The following is a 22050-nucleotide window of genomic DNA, read 5'->3' on the forward strand; positions in this document are numbered from 1 at the left end:
ATTTTAAAAAGGACATGTACATGTATTGATATTGAAAAATAGTAATATGGTCATATTGATTTTGTGGTGTTAAACATTTATCACATTTTCTTCGCAACAAACTACCTGTTCATACATAACAAGACATCACACCTCAAACATTCTATCCTTACCGAACATCTCTCATGAGAAAAAAAGTATATAATAAACTAAAAACATCAGACTTCATGACCAGCCCCGTTAAACTCCAATACACTTTTACTCGCCAAAGAAGAAGCGAGGAGTTTTGATTTGAGTGCTTCTTTAAATATCACATGACAAACACATGGCACAATATGACAAACAAGAACAAGACCACAGTTTCATGTGCATTGGCGTCAGCAAGCAGCAGCACAAACAAGTATACTCACCGACAAAAGAAACGCGAATACCATACATGTTGGTTAATATATGAAGATTTACTCATATTCAAGAGATGTTAGACCCGTAAAGATTCGGGTTAGAATTGGTCTTCAGCAACCCATGCTTGCCGTAAAAGGCGAATATGCGTGTCGTAAGAGGCGACTAACGGGATCGGGTGGTCAGGCTCGCTGACTTGGTTGAAGCATGTCATCGATCCCAATTGCCTGGATCGATGCACATGATGTGAATCACTGGATTGTCTGGTCCAGAATCGATTACTTACAGACCGCCGCCATGTAGCTGGAATATTGCTGAGTGCAAATCACTACGACAATCATAATGCATTTATAAATTACTAAACTATTAGAAACTAAACCAAACTATTGTATACCCATAATGATTGGTTTTGTCGTGTTTGCGCATATGACACAGCACATGTCTTAGGAGACAGGTTACAGAAAGGAACATGTAGTAACGGGGAAGGGGCTCGGGGTCGTTATAATTATAGTGTGTGAGTGAGTTTGGTTTAACGCCGCTTTTAACACTATTCCAGTTACATCACGGCGTGTCAGCTTAATGTGGGAGGAAAGCCCGAAGTGATGCAGGTCTCAGACGTTTACCACTTCGGTGAAACCTACGAGAACGGGTATGGTGCTGACAAACCTAGAAACATAATCGGGGCGAACCGGGATTCGAACCCACAATCATAGGTTTCTGGCGTGCCCAAGGGACGCACAACGAATCGCGGCGCCTATTATACGCATGAACAGATCGTATATAACTGATAGATACATATACAGTCAATTCATGTCCAAAACGAACAGTTTTCAATTTTGATTAGCATGTACATGTGGCTTATGCTATATAAATGGATTGTTAAAAGAAATAAGTTAAAACTAAACGTTGGGTAACAGGAGGACTGTGGAACCAGCCAACATCGGCCCCTTTCATTTGGGTTTCGTTTTGGATACTAGTAATTTTAAGGCTATGTTATAATCTCAGCACTGGCCGGTTAATCCATTCAATCTTCTGTGTTCATTGAGCTGACGTCACGGAGTTCCCGTCTTTTTAACATTAACAAGCGTATTCTGTACATCCTTGATAATTATTGGTACGTCCATTAGAATAACGACTACAAACGGTATTATTATCAGACTCAAGGCCGAATACCCTATGCTCTGTGACAGTGGTCTGGAGTCTTGAGCACTTGTCTTTTTTCGAACAGTTTTCGAAAGATTTTTTGTTTCAATCGTTAGTTCTTTAACAATGGATGCTAAAAGTACATTCAGCTCGTCTTCACCAAGATCTGTCAGGTTATAGGTTCGACATATTGTGGTCTGATCTAATACAGGACCAGGGTTTGCAGACTGAAGATCGGATGATAAAATCGACGAAGCGGATTCAGGGGAGACAACACTTGTGAGTTCTGACGTCATGAAAGCAGATGCGCAGACGCAAGACGTGTGTTCTTGAAGAACCGTCATCGGTTCTGGACAAGAAGACGTAATGGTCAACTGGACTGGACTTACGCTCGGGCAGGACACCACTGACGTCACAAGCACCGTCGACGTTAACTCTGTGATGAGAGTCTCGGTGCTGATCGCACAAGGGCTCGTCGATGTCGAAATGGATGTAGGAAGATGGCACGTGCTGAGAACTTCAGTAGCTGTTTGGGTTTGTATCACTGTCGTTGCTACTGACGTTATGTCCGTCACTGTGACGTAACTTACTGGTTGAGAGACTGAGACTGTGATGAAGTCAGGAGAACATGAAAGCGTTTCGGTGCTGATGTAGACATAACTCGCCGTGCTCGATGGACACAAGTCTATACTGGTCGTTGGAAATACGACAGTACTGGTTACAGGAGCCTCAGGAGCCTCGGAACCTGAAATGTTCCAAATGAATAATTTTGGATTTTATCGAAAATGGTTTCCACGGTAATGAAAGGAACATTCTCAGAGACATAAACAGATTGATGGGTGAATTGCGGGATAGTGGATAGTAATATCCCTGTCTCATATTATTGCATTATACTATCTAGCATCATCTTGAATCTTGAACTAAAAGCGAACAAACATGAAATACTCATATCCCCCACCAAAACGGCATGTCCAGTTGTGTGCAAGGCAATTGCCCCTAAGTCAAAGTTGTTGCTTTGGAAACTTGAATTTGAAAAAAAGAAACTTCCAAAGGTACCACTAGACCTATTTATGTGCCAAGTTTGGTGAAGATATAATGTACGGTTCACACACACACACACACACACACACACACACACACACACACACACACACACACACACACACACACACACACAGAGTGAAACAAATAACTACCATTATTTGGGGTGCAGCCAGAAGGAATCTCAGGGGTGTCATCCTGGGGATCTATATATCCGTCAGTGTCGCTTTCGTTCCGAGAAGCTGCAAGTAGACAGTGGATTTGAAAGATCCTATTGATTTCGTGCAAGAACCATGTTTCACAGTCATGCACACCCGTCTTTTGTGCCAGGATCCGCTGGTCAGGGGTTCGAATCCCAAATTCATCTTGAATATGAGCCTTGGTTCTGAGCCTTCAGTTGTCTGTGGTTTTCTCCGACCAGCGCCACTTTGGGATTGTTTCCCACTTTGGGTTGAAGCTAGAACATCTTTCAAGGCGTCGTTACGCCCAAACTTCAAAACAAAAATCCCCCCCCACTGCCAGCATTACAACCTCAAACAATTATGAGTGCGATATAGGGTGGTGCGGTAGCCAAGTGGTTAAAGTTTTCGCTCGTCACGCCAAATGAATGTTCGATTGCACAAATGGGTATAATGTGTGAACCATTTCTGGTGTTCCGCGCCGTGATATTGCTGAAATATTGCTAAAAGAAACGTAAAACCGATCTCATTCACTCACTATCCGTACAAAAGTCTCCAACGAAAGGTATCATCCGGTTACAAATCATTTGCTGTCATACAGCTGCATTTTCATCTCTTTCTCCTCCAACGCCTTCTTCAAACACAAATTCCAAACTGATGCTACAGCTGTAATGGATGTCTGTATCATCCTTGACCCTGGTCTAGTGGTAGAACGTCCTACCGGAAAGCGGACGACAAGGGGTTCGATCCCCAGCCGTGTCATACCAAAAGACGTTAAAAGATCGTACTTGTTGTTTGCCTGACTGGCGCTCGGCATTAAGAGGTTAAACAAGAACTTGGAGTCGGCTCGGAGTCAGTATGCTGTGTCAGGGTGGGATATTCATGTTAAACTGCGGCATGGTATCACAATGGGCTAGCACTTTGAAATCGGACTAGTACAAGCAGACACACACACACCTTCTATCAACCGAATAATTACTCACCTGTAAAGCAGTTTTTCTGATACATAGCGTTGGAACCTGGAGGTACTGTCAGCATGACACAGAGGTTGGTTTCGTAGTTGCCTGCCAAGAAGCATCCGGACACTGCGTTGCAGACCTCCTGGCAGGCATCTGACGTGGCATTACCATGACTAACTACAGCAGCCCCCGTCCCTACACTAGAGTAGAGACATTTATCTGGAAGCAATAATACATACATGTAGACGAAATTAATATTTGTTTCTTCGTGTTGAAGATATATCACGGCGGACTGTTAAAAATTCGTCATAGCGAGAATGTAGCGTTAAACAACAAGCAAACATGACATATCAGGTTAAAAGGATTTGATGGTAGCAACCCATCACGGTGATACCTAAACTCATTATTACAATGATGAAGAAAGGTGAGCTGTAACAAAACAATACGCTAAATATAAAACGTCAACGCCAGAGAATAACCAGTCTCTATTATTCGCCAGGGCGTAAAAGGCAAAATAGCGGTACAAATGGTATGAATGGAATCGGTGTTTTTTTGCTTTCAATTCGTCTATTAATGAACTGAGAAACATCGGGTCAGTGGTACATTATTATATACTGACGTTGACGTACACGTCTGCAATGACGTCACAATCCTGCCCCGATGAGCACGTGCATTTTCATCTTGAAAGATGAAATGTTGACCAACACGTTGTGAAAATGGTACCATGCGTAGTGCAATGATGTTGTCCCGACAGTATTGACCCGTGACTCTGGCATGGACAACATGTGATACCACCCCATACCATTATTGACCCATCCACCAAAACGATCATGCTGTACGACGTTAACGTCAATAAAGTGCTAATTAGGTCATATCCCAAGTCGAGCGTGAACCTCGATTCGTCAGACAACATGACATTACACCAACGTCGATTATCGCAGTGCTGGCGTTCCCTACACCGCTGACGACTCTAATTCAAATGACGTGCAGTAAATTGTGGAATGACACGTCGACGTCGTGCGTGAATATGTCATCCGTGCAGACGATTTCGCAACGTCTGGGCATGTACTCTATGAGGTCACGTGCATCATAACTGTCACAATGTTTTGTTTGGGCGCTTGAATTCTTCGGAAATGTTCTTGCCACAGTAATCACTTACATATATTGCCATATATTGGTGTATTTTCCTGTAGTTTCACCTCAAAACAAAATATCCTCTACCTTTTTTTGCACAGTATAGTTCGGGATTGTTAGTGCGATTTTGTTTCGATGTTGACGATTCAGATGGCATATCGCTTTTTTTTCTAAATGTCCTCAGGTCTTCGCAAAACGAATGAACATGTCCGGCCTTACAGGTAGCAGTCATAAGATCATGTAGCCTCCTCGATGTCCTATTTAATTAAAACTAATTAACACCGGCCCGACCCGTGAAAATCCGGGGTAGAATAGGTCTTCAGCAACCCCTACTTGCCGCAAAAGGCGACTATGCTTGTCGCAAGGGGCGACTAAGGGGATCGGGTGGTCAGTCTCGCTGACTTGGTTGATGCATGACATCGTATTCCAATTGCGTAGATCGATGCTGATGATGTCAATCACTGGAAAATATGCTTCAGACTCAATTATTTACAGACCGCCGTAATATTGCTGGAATATTGCTCAGTGCGGCGTTAAACAACAAACTAAAACCGGCCCTTTTCGCTCATTTTAGCTACACTTATGTATACTAGCCACATAAAGAAACTGTGCACAGAGAAAATATAGATATAAGGGCACACCGTCCATATATGAAAGATAGGTTTGAACACAGCAATTATTGGAGACATTCAAACGCTCATGCACGTGCCATGCGATATGACGTCATTGATGGGGGCCTATGGACGTGCAATGTGTTACTGCACGTGCATCCTGTGCAGCTGTACACAGCATGTGCAACTCAAATTCACTGTCACTTTGGAAAGCATGATTTGTGGTCATTCAAAAATTCAAAACTTCTCAGGCGCAGACACAAGCATATCACAAGCAAATCATGCCAAGATTGACAGTTGCACAGCGTCATGAAGCCATTGGAATGATCCGAGCGGGAATGAAACAACAAGGGGCAACACATTTCCAATGCCATCGTAACACGATATCGGCATTGGTGAGGCGTTATCAGAACACAAATGACGTTGCCGACAACCCACGTTCAGGACGTCCCCGAGTAACGACGCCAAGACAGGACAGATGGATTCAAGTTACACATCTCCGACATAGGTTCCAAACGGCAGTAACGACGTCCCAGACAATTCCTGGACTGCGCCGTATCCATCCCAACACTGTCAGGAATCGTTTACGTCAGTACGGGAGTCGACCACGACGCCCTGCCATACGTCCCATCCTGACACAACGTCATCGAGTCAACCGTCTAAGATGGTGTCGAAATCATGTTCGCCAACCTCGAATATGGTGGAGAAATGTTGTCTTTACAGATGAATCGAGGTTCAACATTTCCCACAGTGACGGGCGCCAACGTGTCTACCGGCGTTTGGGAGAACGTTATGCACGCAACTGTATTGTAGAGAGGAATCGTTTTGGAGGTGGCTCTGTAATGATTTGGGGTGGGATAACAGCACGGCACCGAACCCCTTTGGTGGTTGGTCAGGGCAATCTCACCGGTGTTGGCTACAGAGATCAGATTCTGAGGCCTGTGGTCATTCCTTTCCTGCAACGTCATGGCCCGGGATTGACATTTCAACAGGACAACGCTCGTCCTCACACGCAATGGATTTCCTTCACCATAACAATGTCATGTTACTGCCATGGCCTGCAATTTCTCCAGATCTCTCCCCAATAGAGCATGTGTGGGATGAAATGGAGCGCCGTCTGCGTCGTCTTCCACATCCTCCAGATAACTTCCGTGACTTGGCACAGGATTTGAGGAGGATATGGCAGGCCATTCCCCAGGCCTTCCATGCCCATTTGGTGGACTCCATGCGTCGCCGATGCACTGCTGTGATTCATGCACAGGGTGGTCATACCCGTTATTGACTTTGTGACTTTGTCGTTTGACCCCCTACTCCATTTTGATCTTCTGACGTCATCGTAACAGATGTTGTTCAGGTCCCGTTGACATTTTCTTATGGTCCGATCATTCAGCTGCTACAGCGTCTGCATCATTTTGTTCTTGCTGTGTTGTATTTCAATCCAGAATATATTTTCTCCGTGCACAGTTTCTTTATGTGGCCAGTATATTTGATCACGACAAAAACTTTCAAGTGTATGAAAACAAAACAAGACAAGTTGTCAAACATTTAAATATTTCTGATAATGTTCATACTGATACGTCAAGGTTGACCTCACCTAAACAGAACAAGGTATGATAAGGATACGTATTGGCTTGAATGAATGATGTTTATTCTCGTAGATCACGGCAGTGATACAGAGATGTAATTGGACACAGGAATAAGATACAATGAAGAAAACATGTCAGTGGAACATTTCCATACATGATCTTATAGAACTTGCCAGTTTTAATAGAGTTGGCTTATAAGTAATGGACATCAAATGAGAGAATTTTACGGCAGAAGGATACATACAGTAGTATTGAGGCAAAAACTTGTTTCTAATTTCTGAGAGTTTTGGACATTCTAATAAAAAGTGCATTTCATCACATATAAAATTTTTACACAATGTACAATTTCTTTCCTCTCTCACAATATTATACCATCTTCCTGTTTCAATGGGTAATCTATGATTTGCTGTTCTAAAACGAGCAAGAGAGATGCGTAAGGTGATTGGTAGTTCTAGTAAATAAGGTTCTAGAGATGGTAACTCTTTAAACATGTTATAACCCGTGAAGATCCGGGGTAGAAAAGGTCTTCAGCAACTCATTCTTACTGTAAAAGCCTGCTATGCTTGTCGTAGGAGGCGATTTACGGGATCGGGTTGTCAGGCTCACTGACTTGGTTGATGCATGTCATCGTATTCCAATTGCGTAGATCGGTGCTCATGATGTCAGTCACTGGATTATGTGGTTCAGATTCGATTATTTACAGACCGCCGTGTTCATATACAATGTGTTCATATGAATGAGAAATAGACCCCCCCCCCCCCCCCCCCCCCCTTCCTTGGGCAAGAATCTCGAGCTTATGGAGAGACTTCATCATCAGAGGGGGCACGGATGACCCAGTCATCAAAGGCGCCGCGATTCGCTATGCAGAGTTATGTCCCTTGGGCACGCCAGAAACTTATGAATGTGGGTTCAAATCCCGGTTCGCCCCGATTATGTTTCTAGGTTCGCAGCACAATACCCGTGCTCGTGGGTTTCACCGAACTGGTAAACGTCTTAGACCTGCATCACTTCGGGCTTTCCTCCACATTAATCTGACACGCCGCGATATAACTTGAATACTATTAAAAGCGGCGTTAAACCCAACTCACTCACTCACTCATCATCAGAATACGTAGAAAGATGTCTACGTTTATTGGTCTTTGAACCAGAGGGTAAGTTTGTGGCCATGGTAAATAGATGATGTACAGCAACCCTGCTCCCCACCCACATCGAGTGTCACCGAGGACGATGTTGCAGTGGAAGCCAGACTGCAACATCAGGGTTACAGGGGTGGTATACCCAAGAAATAAAGACATGAATAGCAGTCGTTAATAAAAGGAGAAATGACAGGCTGGTTCGGCCCATTCGGGTCGTATCACCAGCTTGGCCCATGAGCCACCGCCTTCTGGCATAGGACTCAAGGTCATCATATATCCGGATCAAATCTTGTATATATATATATATAACCTTGTGTAATATGATATTCCTAACTTTTCAAGTATTCCATGCACAGGGTATGGCGTGACCAGCCGATTGATAGAATCGGGCCAATTCTACCACCCGTCTAGGTGAAGTAAGGGTGGAAGTGGTGTATTGGGCAAGAGGAACACATGTTCCTGGTTAAAAAGAACAGGCTGCCCAATTTTGTCGCCTTTTACGACAAGCTATGGAGTCCTTGGGACACATTCTACGCCGTGTCTCCAGGGGGTAGAAACATACACAACATGCTTATGCAAAGCAATTATGTTATCAAGAAGATCAGCCCACACTTGAATTAAGATCTTACCTGCTTTTCGTTCACATATAAACTTCAATTTTCCGTCACAGGCATGTCTCTCCAAACGATACGCGTCTTTATTAAGTCTGAAGCATCTCTTCCCGCCTTCATATTGGGCATTATTTGCATCCTTGAATACATCAGTGACACTGAGATTGGAAGTGAAGAGGCTGCAATCACTGTCATCAAAGACACGAGTCTGGTCGTCATTCCAATACAGACTCGTCCATGAGTGGTCCCAACTAAAACCAAGATTTGTTACTCATGAAGAAAATAGTTTCTTTAATTATGTGGCTGAGGGGCCGATGTGTTCTCAAGGAGGTGCTGGGATTTTATAGACAAAAATAACTTGTCACAGAAAATGCTTGAAAAAAACATAATCATGCTTCAGACCTCCCCAATTATTAAACGAATTAGAACCAACAACAAACAAGGTCCTTATTTTTATATTGTTTCATTGCAGCTTACATGTCATTTCGCATGGCTTTATCGTAGGCTTTTCATTCGTAGCTTTGAATTGTTATATTCCTGCCAGGTTCCAAAAGTCGTGGTTCGAATCTCAGTTTTGATACGAATGTGGTCTTCTTAGGTCGGTGGTCAAAATAACGAAACCATCCAATTAAGTGTTATCTTTTTGTAAAAACAGGGTCGGCAGGATGAGAGAAAGACAAATTCTCTATTTCAAATTTTGCTTTTGCGGGAACATGTGACAGGAATGTTTAACACTGTACACCCTAATTTTGGGAACAAAGTCACACACTGTGCAGCTTACTAGTGAATCTATATCTTCGAATAGTATTCGACGGATCTGGGGCAGGCGGAGAACCACACAGTGTTTTATCATTGTGTCGTTCACAGGCGGTAAAGTAATAACCCCCCCCCCCCCCACCCCTACCCCCACCCCCACCCCCAACCCCCCTCAACCCCCGTAAATCGAGTGAAAGATAACAACAGGCCAACGGTGCGTGTGGCATTAGATTATAGCTTTTGTCAAAGTGTGCATCACAAATATGGGGCTAAACTGACTGTATAAACTGAAAGTGTTGGGTGACACGTAAGATCAGACCAGATGAATGATTTGCTCCTCTGAATAGCAACCACAACCTGTGTTCCACAATTATGAGCTTATGACTGGGGGCAGGTTACTCACAATTGGGATCTTATGAATAGGGATAGGCTACTCCAAACTGCGAACTATGATCAAGGGTAGGTTAACCGGAATTGTGGAAGGGTGAAGGTGAGGTTACTCCAAAGGGTAAATAAAGTGTCCAAACCATTTCCATTGTCATAACAAATCTCTGCTAAAAGCTGAGTCCATCGCTCGAATCCGACTGTATATGTAGCATGTATTACTGAATCACTATCAAATAGTATTGATACGAGGTGTTCGCAAAGAGGTTTTCGCTAAGATGTGACGCCTCATCGGTGACTTCCGGAAGTTAATGATCAGGGACTGTAAGATCATGATCAAGGATATGTGACTCGAAACCGTGAGTTTATGATCAAGGTCAGGTTACTCTGAACAGTGTTATGACCAGGTGCAGGTTGTTTCGAAAAGAGAGCTTGTAAATGATCGGGCAGGTTAATCCGAACATGGAGTTTATGATCAAGGTCAGGTTACTCTGAACAGTGTTATGACCAGGTGCAGGTTGTTTCGAAAAGAGAGCTTATAAATGAGCGGGCAGGTTAATCCGAACATTGAATTTATGATTATGGCCAGGTTTCTCGGAACAGTTAGTTTGTGACCAAGGTCAGATAATTTCGAACAGTGACTTTATGACCAGGGGCAGGTTACTCCGAAAAGGGAGTTATGATTAGGGCAGGCTACTCCGAACTTTGATTTTTTTGTCAAAGACAGGCTGCTCACAACGATGAGGTTATGTTGAGGGATAGTAACTAGAATGAATGAATGAGTGAATGAATAATGCTTTACTCGACATAAGCCAGGAAGTTTGAAACTGTGACATTATTATAAGGGCATATTACTCCAATCTGTGAGTAATAATCTGAGGAAGGTATCTCCAAAGTATGAAGAGACGGGACCAATGCCACTTCCAATTTAACATGAATCGTATGTCGCGTCCAAAAAAGACGAAATGTGAGTTTCATAAATCCTTACAATGAAAAATATATGAGAAACAAAAGAAAAGTAAAATGGGTATAGACTATTTTATAATTAAAGTATCACATATGATCTGTTTATAATATCCTTATGAACGAACTTTGCTTTCCAAGGGAATCCATCAGCAGATTGTGCTTCAGCCATTTGAAATAATCCGAGTGTGTCAAATCGGGCAAGGTAGCCCCCAATAGAACCGCACACACTTCGCGCTGTGTTCCAAGACTGGCCCTTGTTGAAGTATATATATTCGCTCATCCCGTTCACAGAATTTGCTGGAATATAAAACAATATAATTGCAACGTCAAAATGAAATAATTTATGCTGATCAAAAACCAAAATGATTTCAAAATATTTCAAAAGTATTTCTATATAAGTAATTCACGATTTTATGGTGAACCCTTGTAGTTTATTTGTCTGCAAATCTGAAAACAAAGAATGTCTCTATTCCCTTTTTCAGTTCAATTTCTTTGTTTGTTGTTTAGCGCCGTCAAAATATTCAAGATATCTGTGAATTGCTAGTCTGGACCAGACACTCAAGTTGTTGACATCATGAGCATCAATCTACGGAATTTGTAATTTGATGACATGCATCAACCAAGTCAGCGAGCCTGACCACCCAATCTCATTAGTCACGAGACGCATTTGTTGCTAAAGATCAACTCTAACACAGATCGTCATGACGTGATGCTCTTATTGCATTTGCACACAGTCCCTGTTATCTAATGTATTAAATATTCATTGTAAGAACTTGAGTGCACCATGATCCAAAGTTTAACTACAGCTCTGTCGTCACTCTATTGTTTCAATGGGGGCACGGGTGGCCCAGTCGTCTAAGGCGCCGCGATTCGCTGTGCAGAGTTGCGCCCCTTGGGCACGACAGAGACCTATGATTGTGGGTTCGAATCCCGGTCAGCACCATACCCGTGCTCGTGGGTTTCACCGAAGTGGTAAATGTCTGAGACCTGCATCACTTCGGGCTTTCCTCCCATATTAATCTGACACGCCGCGATATGACTTGAATAATGTTAAAATCGGCGTTAAACCCAACTCACTCACACTATTGATTCAATAGCAGATTATCTTTAACGAATTGACGGTTCACTGAACACCTCTCTGCAATGCAAATATTAAGCTAAGGCATTAATTCTAAGCTCGTGCATTACGAATGCTGTGGCTAAAACGATCAAATCGCACAAAATGACGTACACTACGAATATACGGGCTATAGTTTATTGAAGTCTATTGATTCCTCTTTTGCTTAAGATCCCGGTTAAAAGTTTTTGATGGTTGGTTTGAAATCACTGTACGGGATAAGGAGAAGAGATAACGGTTTGTCAAGAGCTGCTCTGCTACAGCATCGGTCTTTGAGTTACCTGCTATGCCAATGTGACTTGGTAACCAGCACAAGGCAATGTCACATTGGCCAAAGGAAAGATCATTGTAAAGTTCTAAAATGTCTAGGATTAAGACACTTTTCAGTGTCTGAAGGCATAACAAAGACATTTTTAGATTAATTTTATTGTTTAATATATGTCAAAGCTGTTAAGATAGCTGAGGTCTCAGAAGTGAAGATCTATTATCTGGATGCAATGACAGTGGCACTTGCAACTTTGCCACCATCCTTAGATCAGTCTGTAAAATGGATCTATGAGAATTATACTTAGTTCGTAATTGGTTATATTTCTGTTGGTATACAAAAGAATTTGCTTCGGAATTTTTATACTGTGGTTGGTTGGTTAGTTGGTTTGTTGTTTTACCCCGCACTCAGCAATATTCCAGCTATATGACGGCGGTCTGTAAATAATCGAGTCTGGACCAGACAATCCAGTGATTGACATCATGAGCATCGATCCACGCAATTGGGATCGATGATATGCATCAATCAAGTCAGCGAGCCTGACCACCCGATCCCGTAAGTCGCCTTTTACGACAAGCGTAGTCGCCTTTTACGGCAAGCATGGGTTGCTGAAGACCTATTCTACCCCGGATCTTCACAGGTCTGGAAGGTGAGGTCAACCTCTGGTTTCACCATCTGCCAGGGAGGAAGAAGACAAGACGGTAAGGTAATACATCAAGATCTATTTTAGCCGCAGTGATGTGTGGTTGAATTGTGATTCCAAGCGGTGGAACAAGGTTTGATAAAATCGAAACCGGTGCTCATAAGGTTGGTTGAAAACACATGTCTAAGCTGGAGTTGACTGTGTGTTTGCTGTTTAATGCCACACAGTCAGCACTATTCCAGCGAAATGGCGGCGGTCTGTAAATAATCGAGTCTGGACCAGACAATCCAGTTATTAATGCCATGAGCATCGATCCATGCAATTGGGATCGATGACATACATCAGAAATAATTATGGAAGATTATTTATCAAAAGTTAATGTTAAAAAATTTCGAACGGCTCTTTCACGTTTTAGATGTTCTTCTCACGACCTTTTAATAGAAACAGGGCGCTATGTAAACATTCCTCGTGAAGAAAGAATCTGTAATCTATGGAGTTTAAACTCAGTAGAAGATGAATTTCATTTCTTACTTGTATGTCCAGTGTATTTACACCTTAGAGAAAAATACCTACAAGCTTATTATTACAGGTACCCTAATATTATTAAATTTGTTACATTGCTGTCAAACACAAAAAGAAGTATCTTACAAAATGTGTCCATGTTCATATATTATGCCTCTTTATACCGACAGAACCTTATGAAAGAATAATCTTAGCTGCTTGGTATTAGGAAACTATTGTGTATATACATTAAGTACATATTTATAGATATTTGCTATCTGAATAAACTACAAACAAAAGAGTTAGAATGGTATTAAACTACTAGGCTGTCATATGATATTGTGGGACGTGATATTACAAATGGTTAAGTATAGTTATATGTATATGAAATGATATGATGTGACATGACATAATGTGATATGATATGAAGTGATGTGGTGTGATATGATACATGAGGGGATATGATGCAATATATTATGTGTATTATAGAAATTGTGTAAATACTGTTTTTAGTGTACATATTATATGGCTTGCGGTCTTCCAGTGTTGAATAAATATTGATTGATTGATATGAAATAAATTGGCATGGAATGACATGGCATTATATGGTATGATATGATAAGATATGATGGGACAAGCTATGACATTGCTAATGTGTTGTGTGATATGACATGTTGAAATGTGATACAATATAGTTGTGATATATGGTACGATGGTATGTATAGTATGTTATGATAATGTTATATGAAATAATACTATATAGTATGATCTTATAATAATGATACAATATGATATGATGTTATAGAATATGTTGTATGATATAACAAGTTGTGATATGGTAATATAGAAATTATGAAATTACAGGGTATGGTATTGTACTCTATGTGTGAAATTATGTGACTGCGTTGAAATGCGAGGTGGAATGACGTGAGGTGATCTGGTGAGATATGTACATAAATTGTATAAAACTGTATATTCTTCAACTTGTACTATAGGCCTGTGGCCTCTTCAGTATGTGAAATAAAGATTAGACATACATCAACCAAGTCAGCGAGCCTGACCACCCGATCCCTTTAGTCGACTTTTACGACAAGCATAGTCGCCTTTTACGGCAAGCATGGGTTCCTGAAAACCTATTCTACCCCGGATCTTCACTGGTCTGGAATTGACTACTTTGAATGCAATTTACTAATGTATTTCAGTGATAGTTTAATGCCGGGTATTCAAGAGAAGGTTCATCAACGGCATCACACAGACTGTCCACAGGAGAGGTCCCAACCCATGCTTGCCGTAAAAAGCGATTATTTACAGACCGCCGTCATGTAGCTGGAATATAGCTGAGTGCGGCGTTAAACAACAAACAAACAAACAAACAAATCTAATGGCCTTACATGCAAATGGAAATAATGCGAAAACAACTCGGTATTTCCTCTTCAAGCAGCTTCATTATAAATAACTACCCGTGATTGCTTTGTTTGCTTGTTCTTGAAGGCGAGTTGCGGATGGTCACAAGGGCAATTGTGGTCGCTTGTGGTCGTTCTTACAGAGTTAGTCTGATGACCAGTCTGTCCATATCATCGCCTTGACATGTATTAGAGTACTTGGGACAATTTTAACCCTATTTGGGCAGGTCCGTGATTGCTATATATAACTCTGAAAAGAAGTAACAGAACACCCGACTTTTTCATTGGACTATAGTGAATCTGTCAAGGCTGGTATTGCAACACAGAGCCTTCCAATTGTGGTAGTTCTTCAATTTTTTTTGAGTATTACCCTCAATGTTTGATCCTCGAACGCTTATTTATTCTCACTTTGGCAAGGACCTATATCATAAATTTCTAAATTGTTAATTAAATCAATGTTTTCAGGATCCACCTCTTTAACCAGGGTTTTGGCGGTCCTAGACTAAGTCATCATAGATACAGCACAGGAGTCCGTATCTAAAAATAGACGCCCTCATGCATATTCATGACCATCTCATGAATATGCATGAGGGCGTCTATTTTTAGATACGGACTCCTGTGCATACAGAAACAGTCGTTATAAAGTGGTTCCAATCGGTTGGCGCTCTTCAAACGTCATTACTCTTTCATTTACTGATAATTGTTAACAATATAAGAGTAAGATTATAAAGTCAATCACAGTGAAAGGTCTTTACAACTCCGTATCAATGAGTTGCTGGCGTCCTCAGACCATTGAATCAATGAATCTTAACAACATCTTGAAGAAAAAGTGCATCGTTAAACTTTATTACAACGGATGAAGAAACATCGATCAAGCTCGCTTGCGCCAGGTTGGCTAGGGATATCTAGACGTCAAGAACATCGATGTTTCTCAGAAGCGATCGGTCAGCCCAGAGTGATCAGGCTTGGTATTGTGAGGAAAGCCCATGAAAATGAGTTTAGGTGCGATGGGACGCTTGAGAACAACTTTGGCTGGTAGAATTTCAACCTTGCTGGTTCTGTCGATTTATAAAGTTACTTACAATGTCCATGGAATGTGCCTTTGTAAACGACTGAAAGGCATATCGTAAACCAAATTATCATATAAAAGGCTTGTGTTAAATCTGCGAGAAACCAATCCGATAAACTTGGTATCATGCAAATGAGGTATCTCGGCAGGAACTACTTTCAAGCCCCATGTATCAATGCGATGCCTTCTTTCTCAATAACCTATTGACCAACGTTCTCAATATGCTTACAAGGGGTTTTCCAATGTATCGGGTAAACATGGCGACAAATATGTCTGCAAGTCATTTGGCACTACATTGGGCGGTTCACTCAAACATTGTATTCATACGCTGTTTCTTAAGCAACTGCGTGAAAAAATGCTTCTTAAACATTAATTGTCCTTACAAAGACATCATATGATAAATAGAGTATTACCCTGGTTTGTCTTCGTATCTTAAATATAATATATGAGGAATAATTGTTATTCCAAATACATGTACGTGTATATGATATTTACGATGCGGAAATACACTCGGCTAATAAGCTCTGTATCCATATATGTAAGTGTGAGTGAGTGATTTGGTTTAACGCCGCTTTTAACAGTATTCCAGTTACAATGTATGTAGCGGCGGGTCAACTTAATGTGGGAGGAAAGCCCGAAGTGACGCAGGTCCTAGACGTTTACCACTTCGGTGAAACCCACGAGCACGGCTATGGTGCTGACAAACCTAGAAACATAATCGGGGCGAACCGGGATTCGAGCCCACAATCATGGGCTTCTGGCGTGCCCAAGGGACGAAACTCTGCACAGCGAATCGCGGCGCCTTAAACGACTGGGCCACTCGTGCCCCATATATTTAAGAAGGAGAGAAAATAGTTATTCACGATATGACATGTTCGCAGACTGGTGTTGAACCAGTGTATTACGTCATTTTCAATATTTACAGCAATGCGTTCAATAACGTCACGTTGCTATGGGCCCATTCATAAGCAATGGAACAATGGAACAATTGGAACAGACTTCTCGTATAATGTCTCGAATATTCAAGCCCCTTTTGGTAATATATAGCGTAACAACATTTTCGGAAAAAATAGGTCTTCCCTGTATATGTTCTTCAAATGATTGACATCAGACCATGCAATATATATTGAAGTGATAAAGGATAGATGAAGTGATACACAATTGCGCATGTCGGTGTTTAATCACTAAGGTAAAGTAAAGTTTACTTTCTACTTTCGCTTTTAAATACAATTGTAGAAATAACCGTCTCGGCACAGACTTTCAGAGAACACCAAATTGATAATGACCCCGGAGCTTCTTTTTTTTAAAGATGTAACTTTTGCTTTCAAACTCAGTAACTATGAGGGATATATTGTCAAATCTGGCTATGACATATTATGGGTCTAACATCTGATTGTTTCATGGCTTACGATGCTTTTGCTATAACTGCAAACTGCCTCAATGTATTCAACAATTAAAATTGAAATGTCACTGAAATATCCTTCTTGTCTAAGAAGTTTGGGGGCACGTATGTCCCTGGTGCCGATATTTACTGAAATATCCTTCTTGTCTAAGAAGTTTGGGGGCACGTATGTCCCTGGTGCCGATATTTACTGATCGTGAGTTCGAATCCAATATTCCCCATTATTATATTTCCATATTGGTAAGCACCACACCCCTGCTGGTGGGTTTCTAAAAAAATGTTGTTGTTGTGAAAAATGAACGTTAAATCAACGTTAGACCAAACACAATCCCTAATTCTTTTACCTGCACGGCCCAATGCATGATCAATTACGGACGGAAAATTGTTGCTTGTTTGGGACTAAACAACTGACCCATTTCTGTTTAAATGCCCTTGCCACTGGCCTCGATATGACTGACTTTAATTACATCTGACATACAGTCTAATTGGCCAAATGAAAAATGATTTTTTTTTAATTTGATACGATTCTATATAATGAAATAATAGAGGTATTGAAACGTTGTCAAGACTTGACGGTGTCAAAGAAAGACTATCTTCCAGTCCAGGTGAAGACTATGTACCATATGTTACCAGGCTTTTTTCAGGTAACCAATTGACTTTCCTCTGCATGTGTTTGTGACGGGTGCCGCCGGTGGGATAGGCTACGCTCACCTTTTAGCAGACATCTGGTATCATCACTATTTGATTGTGAGTGAGTGAGTGAGTGAGTGAGTATGGTTTTACGCCGCTTTTAGCAATATTCCAGCAATATCACGGCGGGGGACACCAGAAATGGGCTTCACACATTGTACCCATGTCGGGAATCGAACCCGGGTCTTCGGCGTGACGAGCGAACGCTTTAATCACTAGGCTACCCGACCGCCCCTGATTGTGATTGATAAAGACATGCTCTTGATGTGGTCGGAATCGTACAATTGACATTGCGTTTAGCAGAGAGTTCTTATGATTATGGAAAGTTGGTTGGTTTGTTGTTTAACGCCGCACTCAGCAATATTCCAGCTATATGACGGCGGTCTGTAAATAATCGAGTCTGGACCAGACAATCCAGTGGTTAATATCATGCGCATCGATCCACGCGATTGGGATCGATGACATGCATGAACCAAGTCAGCGAGCCTGACCACTCGATCCCGTTAGTCGCCTCTTACAAGCATAGTCGCCTTTTTCGGGAAGCATGGGTTGCTGAAGACCTATTCTAACCCGCATCGATATGGAAAGGTTAGAAACACTCTTAAACTCAAACGTGCATCAAGTCTCACAAACATATTTTCATATAAATAAATCAATCGTTTTCCAGACCCCTCGACTATATTGATATGGGATTCAAAATTATAATTTATATTGGTATACATTCCACAATGTGTTACCTTCCAGACCGATTTAATGGATTGTCAATTACAACTTTCCATATCGTCATGCATATTCTTTTGATATACACTTAAAAAAAATATGATCCTGTACAATATCGACATGTGGTAAAGTACTTTTTATGTAAAGACACTTGCTGATTGCTGATAGATTGGCACATTTTTATTTTCTTTAATCGATAAAACGTCAATGAACCTGGGTCGATAATATGTTCATATCCAAGAAATGTTTTTTTACACGATTTCCAATGCTGTTTCCTTAATGAAATACATTTCACGGATGATGAAATTACAAGAAAGGGCATTAATGGCACATAACTTCAATAAGAAAAACGAAAATGTTTGTCACTCAATGTTGTTAACGTATTGATCATAACTTCACTGAGCCGTAGGTATGTTTAACTGGCACGGCATCTGGGACTGAAGCCTGCTTGTATTATAATACATTGTTTCGCACAGTCATAAATCACTTTATATACAGTTCTGCATGTAACGTCCATTTTTTTAAAGTTTTATATTGCATACACACTACATGATCAATATCACATGTTATGTCTGTCGACAGGACATGCATTTCTTTCTACTGCGTTCTACTGCATTGGCTTGGCTTGGCAGGGTATCGTTCCCTACATCCCCTACAAAGGATCTGCAGGTCGCAGGGTCGATTCCATCATTGCACCTGATTAAGACCCTTAATTTATCAGTATCAAACTCGTACTAGTTGACTCTGACATACTTTGCGTTTTCCATCCACATGAAGCTGACGCATTGTGATATGACTGAAATACTGTTACACATTATCAGGCATATGGACAAGTTCAATAAATTCAATAATGTTTTATAAATTTGTCCTTTTGAGTGAGCGCAGAGAAAGAATTAAATTCAGTTAAATTTATAATTTGTATAGCGCATTTTCCAATTAACAACTGCTCAAATGCGCTTTGACCATGATTGGTCCAGTTAAAGTCTCATTTGAAGAGACAGGTCTTGAGTGTCTTTTTAAAGTTTATCATATTTTCTGTTTATCGGATTTCTTGTGGCAGGTTGTTCCTTAGTAGTGTTGAAATGACCTATCACCATATGTTTCGGTACGTGACTTTGGAACCACTAGCAGATGTTAATCGTTTGATAGGAGAGAATGTGCAGGCTGGAATGGTACTATCAGTTCCTGTAAGTATGCAGGAGCCAAACTATTGTACACCAGAGTGAGTAATTTAAATTGAGCTCTTTGGTGGATTGGCAGCCAGTGTGATACGGGGCATCATACAGCTACTTTTGACAGAGAGTATATATTGATTTATAGATTTCAGTAGTAAACTGGTTGGTTGGTTGGTTGGTTGTTGTTTAACGCCGCACTCAGCAATATTCCAGCTATATGACGGCGGTCTGTAAATAATGGAGTCTGGACCAGACAATCCAGTGATTGATATCATGAGCATCGATCCACGCCAGCGAGCCTGACCACCCGATCCAGTTAGTCGCCTTTTACGGCAAGCAAAGTCGCCTTTACGGCAAGCATGGGTTACTGAAGACCTATTCTACCCCGGATCTTCACGGGTCATAGTAAACTGCCCGGCAAAAGAAACTACTGTCAATCGTGAAAATAATAACATTTAGGGCTCGGAATTAAATGCCTTTATATCAGGCTTGTTATTATAACATCATCATCATTATTATTATTATTATTATTATTATTAAATTTATTATTAAATTTATTATTACTCTAAGGTTGTTTACATAATTCCATCATCATCATCATCATCATCATCATCATCATCATCATTCCTCTATTGTTGTTTACAAAATTCCATCATCTCCAGCCTAAATCAGCTTTCGTCATGTCCGGTCTAGATATGACGTATTTACTATAACATTGGTTCGCGCCGCACTCGCTCTCCAGCTTTCAGTGATGTGCCATACGTTGCACCTGCCCACCCACCCTGTTATCCTTAATCATTATTTATTTAAAGCTTTGCAGTTGCCAATTTGGCGGAACTTTATCGGAGCGGTAAGTTTGTAAATAAAGATGTCTTCAAGAATAATACGTTGCGGACTGGCAGGGTGCTGATGGACTGCAGTACAAGTTACATTGGACATCTTGGGATACATCCCAAATTATGAATTATATGGGATAAGGTTGCCCGCTTTACAGCAAGAACCAATTTTATCCATTCTGCTTTAGGGGCGGTCGGGAAGCCTTGTGGTTGAAACGTTCGCTCGTCACGCCGAGTACCCGGGTTCGATTCCCTACATGGGTACAATGTGTGAAGCCCATATCTGGTGTCCCCCGCCGTTATATTGCTGGAATATTACTAAAAGCGGCGTAAAACCATACTCACTCACTCACTTCATTCTGCTTTACAGCGGATGGTCAGTTGGCAACAACAGTTGCCCTCGCTCAATATTTGGCAATAGTACTTGCCTGGCAGCGTTAGCTGCATAGCAAAATAGGCTGCTTAGCAACGGTCGCTTTACAGGGGTCAAACTCGGTCCACCAGTATCTCAACAGTCCAACTAACATATCTTGTCCTAATTTCAAGTTCCGCCATCACGCAAGATAGCGAAATCTGACCTAATTGGGGTCATCTCCTTATATAATGCGCCTCTAAATTGATGCGAATGCTGAACCCTAGCCAAAAATGCGACTCAATGTTAATGCGAAGTCCCAACCCTAGAGTAATTTTAGAGAAAAAAAAATGCTTCCAGGAAGTTAACCCGAGATGTGTCTAATCTAACTTTAATCCAATCAAACAACAAGGAGCACCGAAAAAAACCGACAAAACCCTTTCCATGTTCAACTGAAGTCTCAGCCAAAAGCAGTCGGTTGTCCACCGGTGTCCATTACGCAATGTCTCGTTACTGTTTGAATGACTCATTATCATGTACAGTTACAACTGTTTGTTTGTTTGTTTGTTGTTTAACGCCGCACTCAGTAATGTTCCAGAAATATTACGGCGGTCTGTAAATAATCGAGTCTGGACCAGACAATCCAGTGGTTGACATCATGAGGATGGATCCACGCAATTTGGACACGATGACATGCTTCAACCAAGTCAGCTAGTCTGACCACCCGATCCCGTTAGTCGCCTCTTACCACAAGCATAGTCAATAACCTTTTACGGCCACCATTGGATGCTGAAGACATTTTCTACCCCGGATCTTATCGGGTCTTGTTACAACTGCTGCTCAGTATACCGTGATATGGAATAAATAGTTGTTGTTTGTGTCGAAGTTGGTATTTCCGCTATCCCAAATGTGTTTCGTATTTCATTCCAAATTAATTTTATTAATTTCGTCGGAATCGTTTGTGAACTGATAAGCACCAACTCACCGTTAATA

General features: G+C 41.3%; 1 protein-coding gene across 1 annotated transcript in view; it reads right to left on the reverse strand.

The window, feature by feature from the left end:
* Positions 1 to 1009: 1009 nt before the first annotated feature.
* The window catches only part of LOC124117510 (mucin-5AC-like), a 31622-nt gene continuing 10581 nt past the window's right edge, over positions 1010 to 22050 (reverse strand). The window contains exons 2-6 of the mRNA XM_046479443.2: positions 11010 to 11181; positions 8797 to 9029; positions 3725 to 3919; positions 2718 to 2804; positions 1010 to 2266 (exon numbers count right to left, since the gene is read on the reverse strand). Coding sequence (XP_046335399.1) covers positions 1431 to 2266; positions 2718 to 2804; positions 3725 to 3919; positions 8797 to 9029; positions 11010 to 11181 — 1523 coding nt within the window. The 3' untranslated portion in view covers positions 1010 to 1430. The remainder of the gene's footprint in view (positions 2267 to 2717; positions 2805 to 3724; positions 3920 to 8796; positions 9030 to 11009; positions 11182 to 22050) is intronic.

Source organism: Haliotis rufescens, unplaced genomic scaffold (assembly GCF_023055435.1).
Source record: "Haliotis rufescens isolate VD_foot unplaced genomic scaffold, xgHalRufe1.0.p SCAF_12, whole genome shotgun sequence".
Lineage (NCBI taxonomy): Eukaryota > Metazoa > Mollusca > Gastropoda > Lepetellida > Haliotidae > Haliotis > Haliotis rufescens.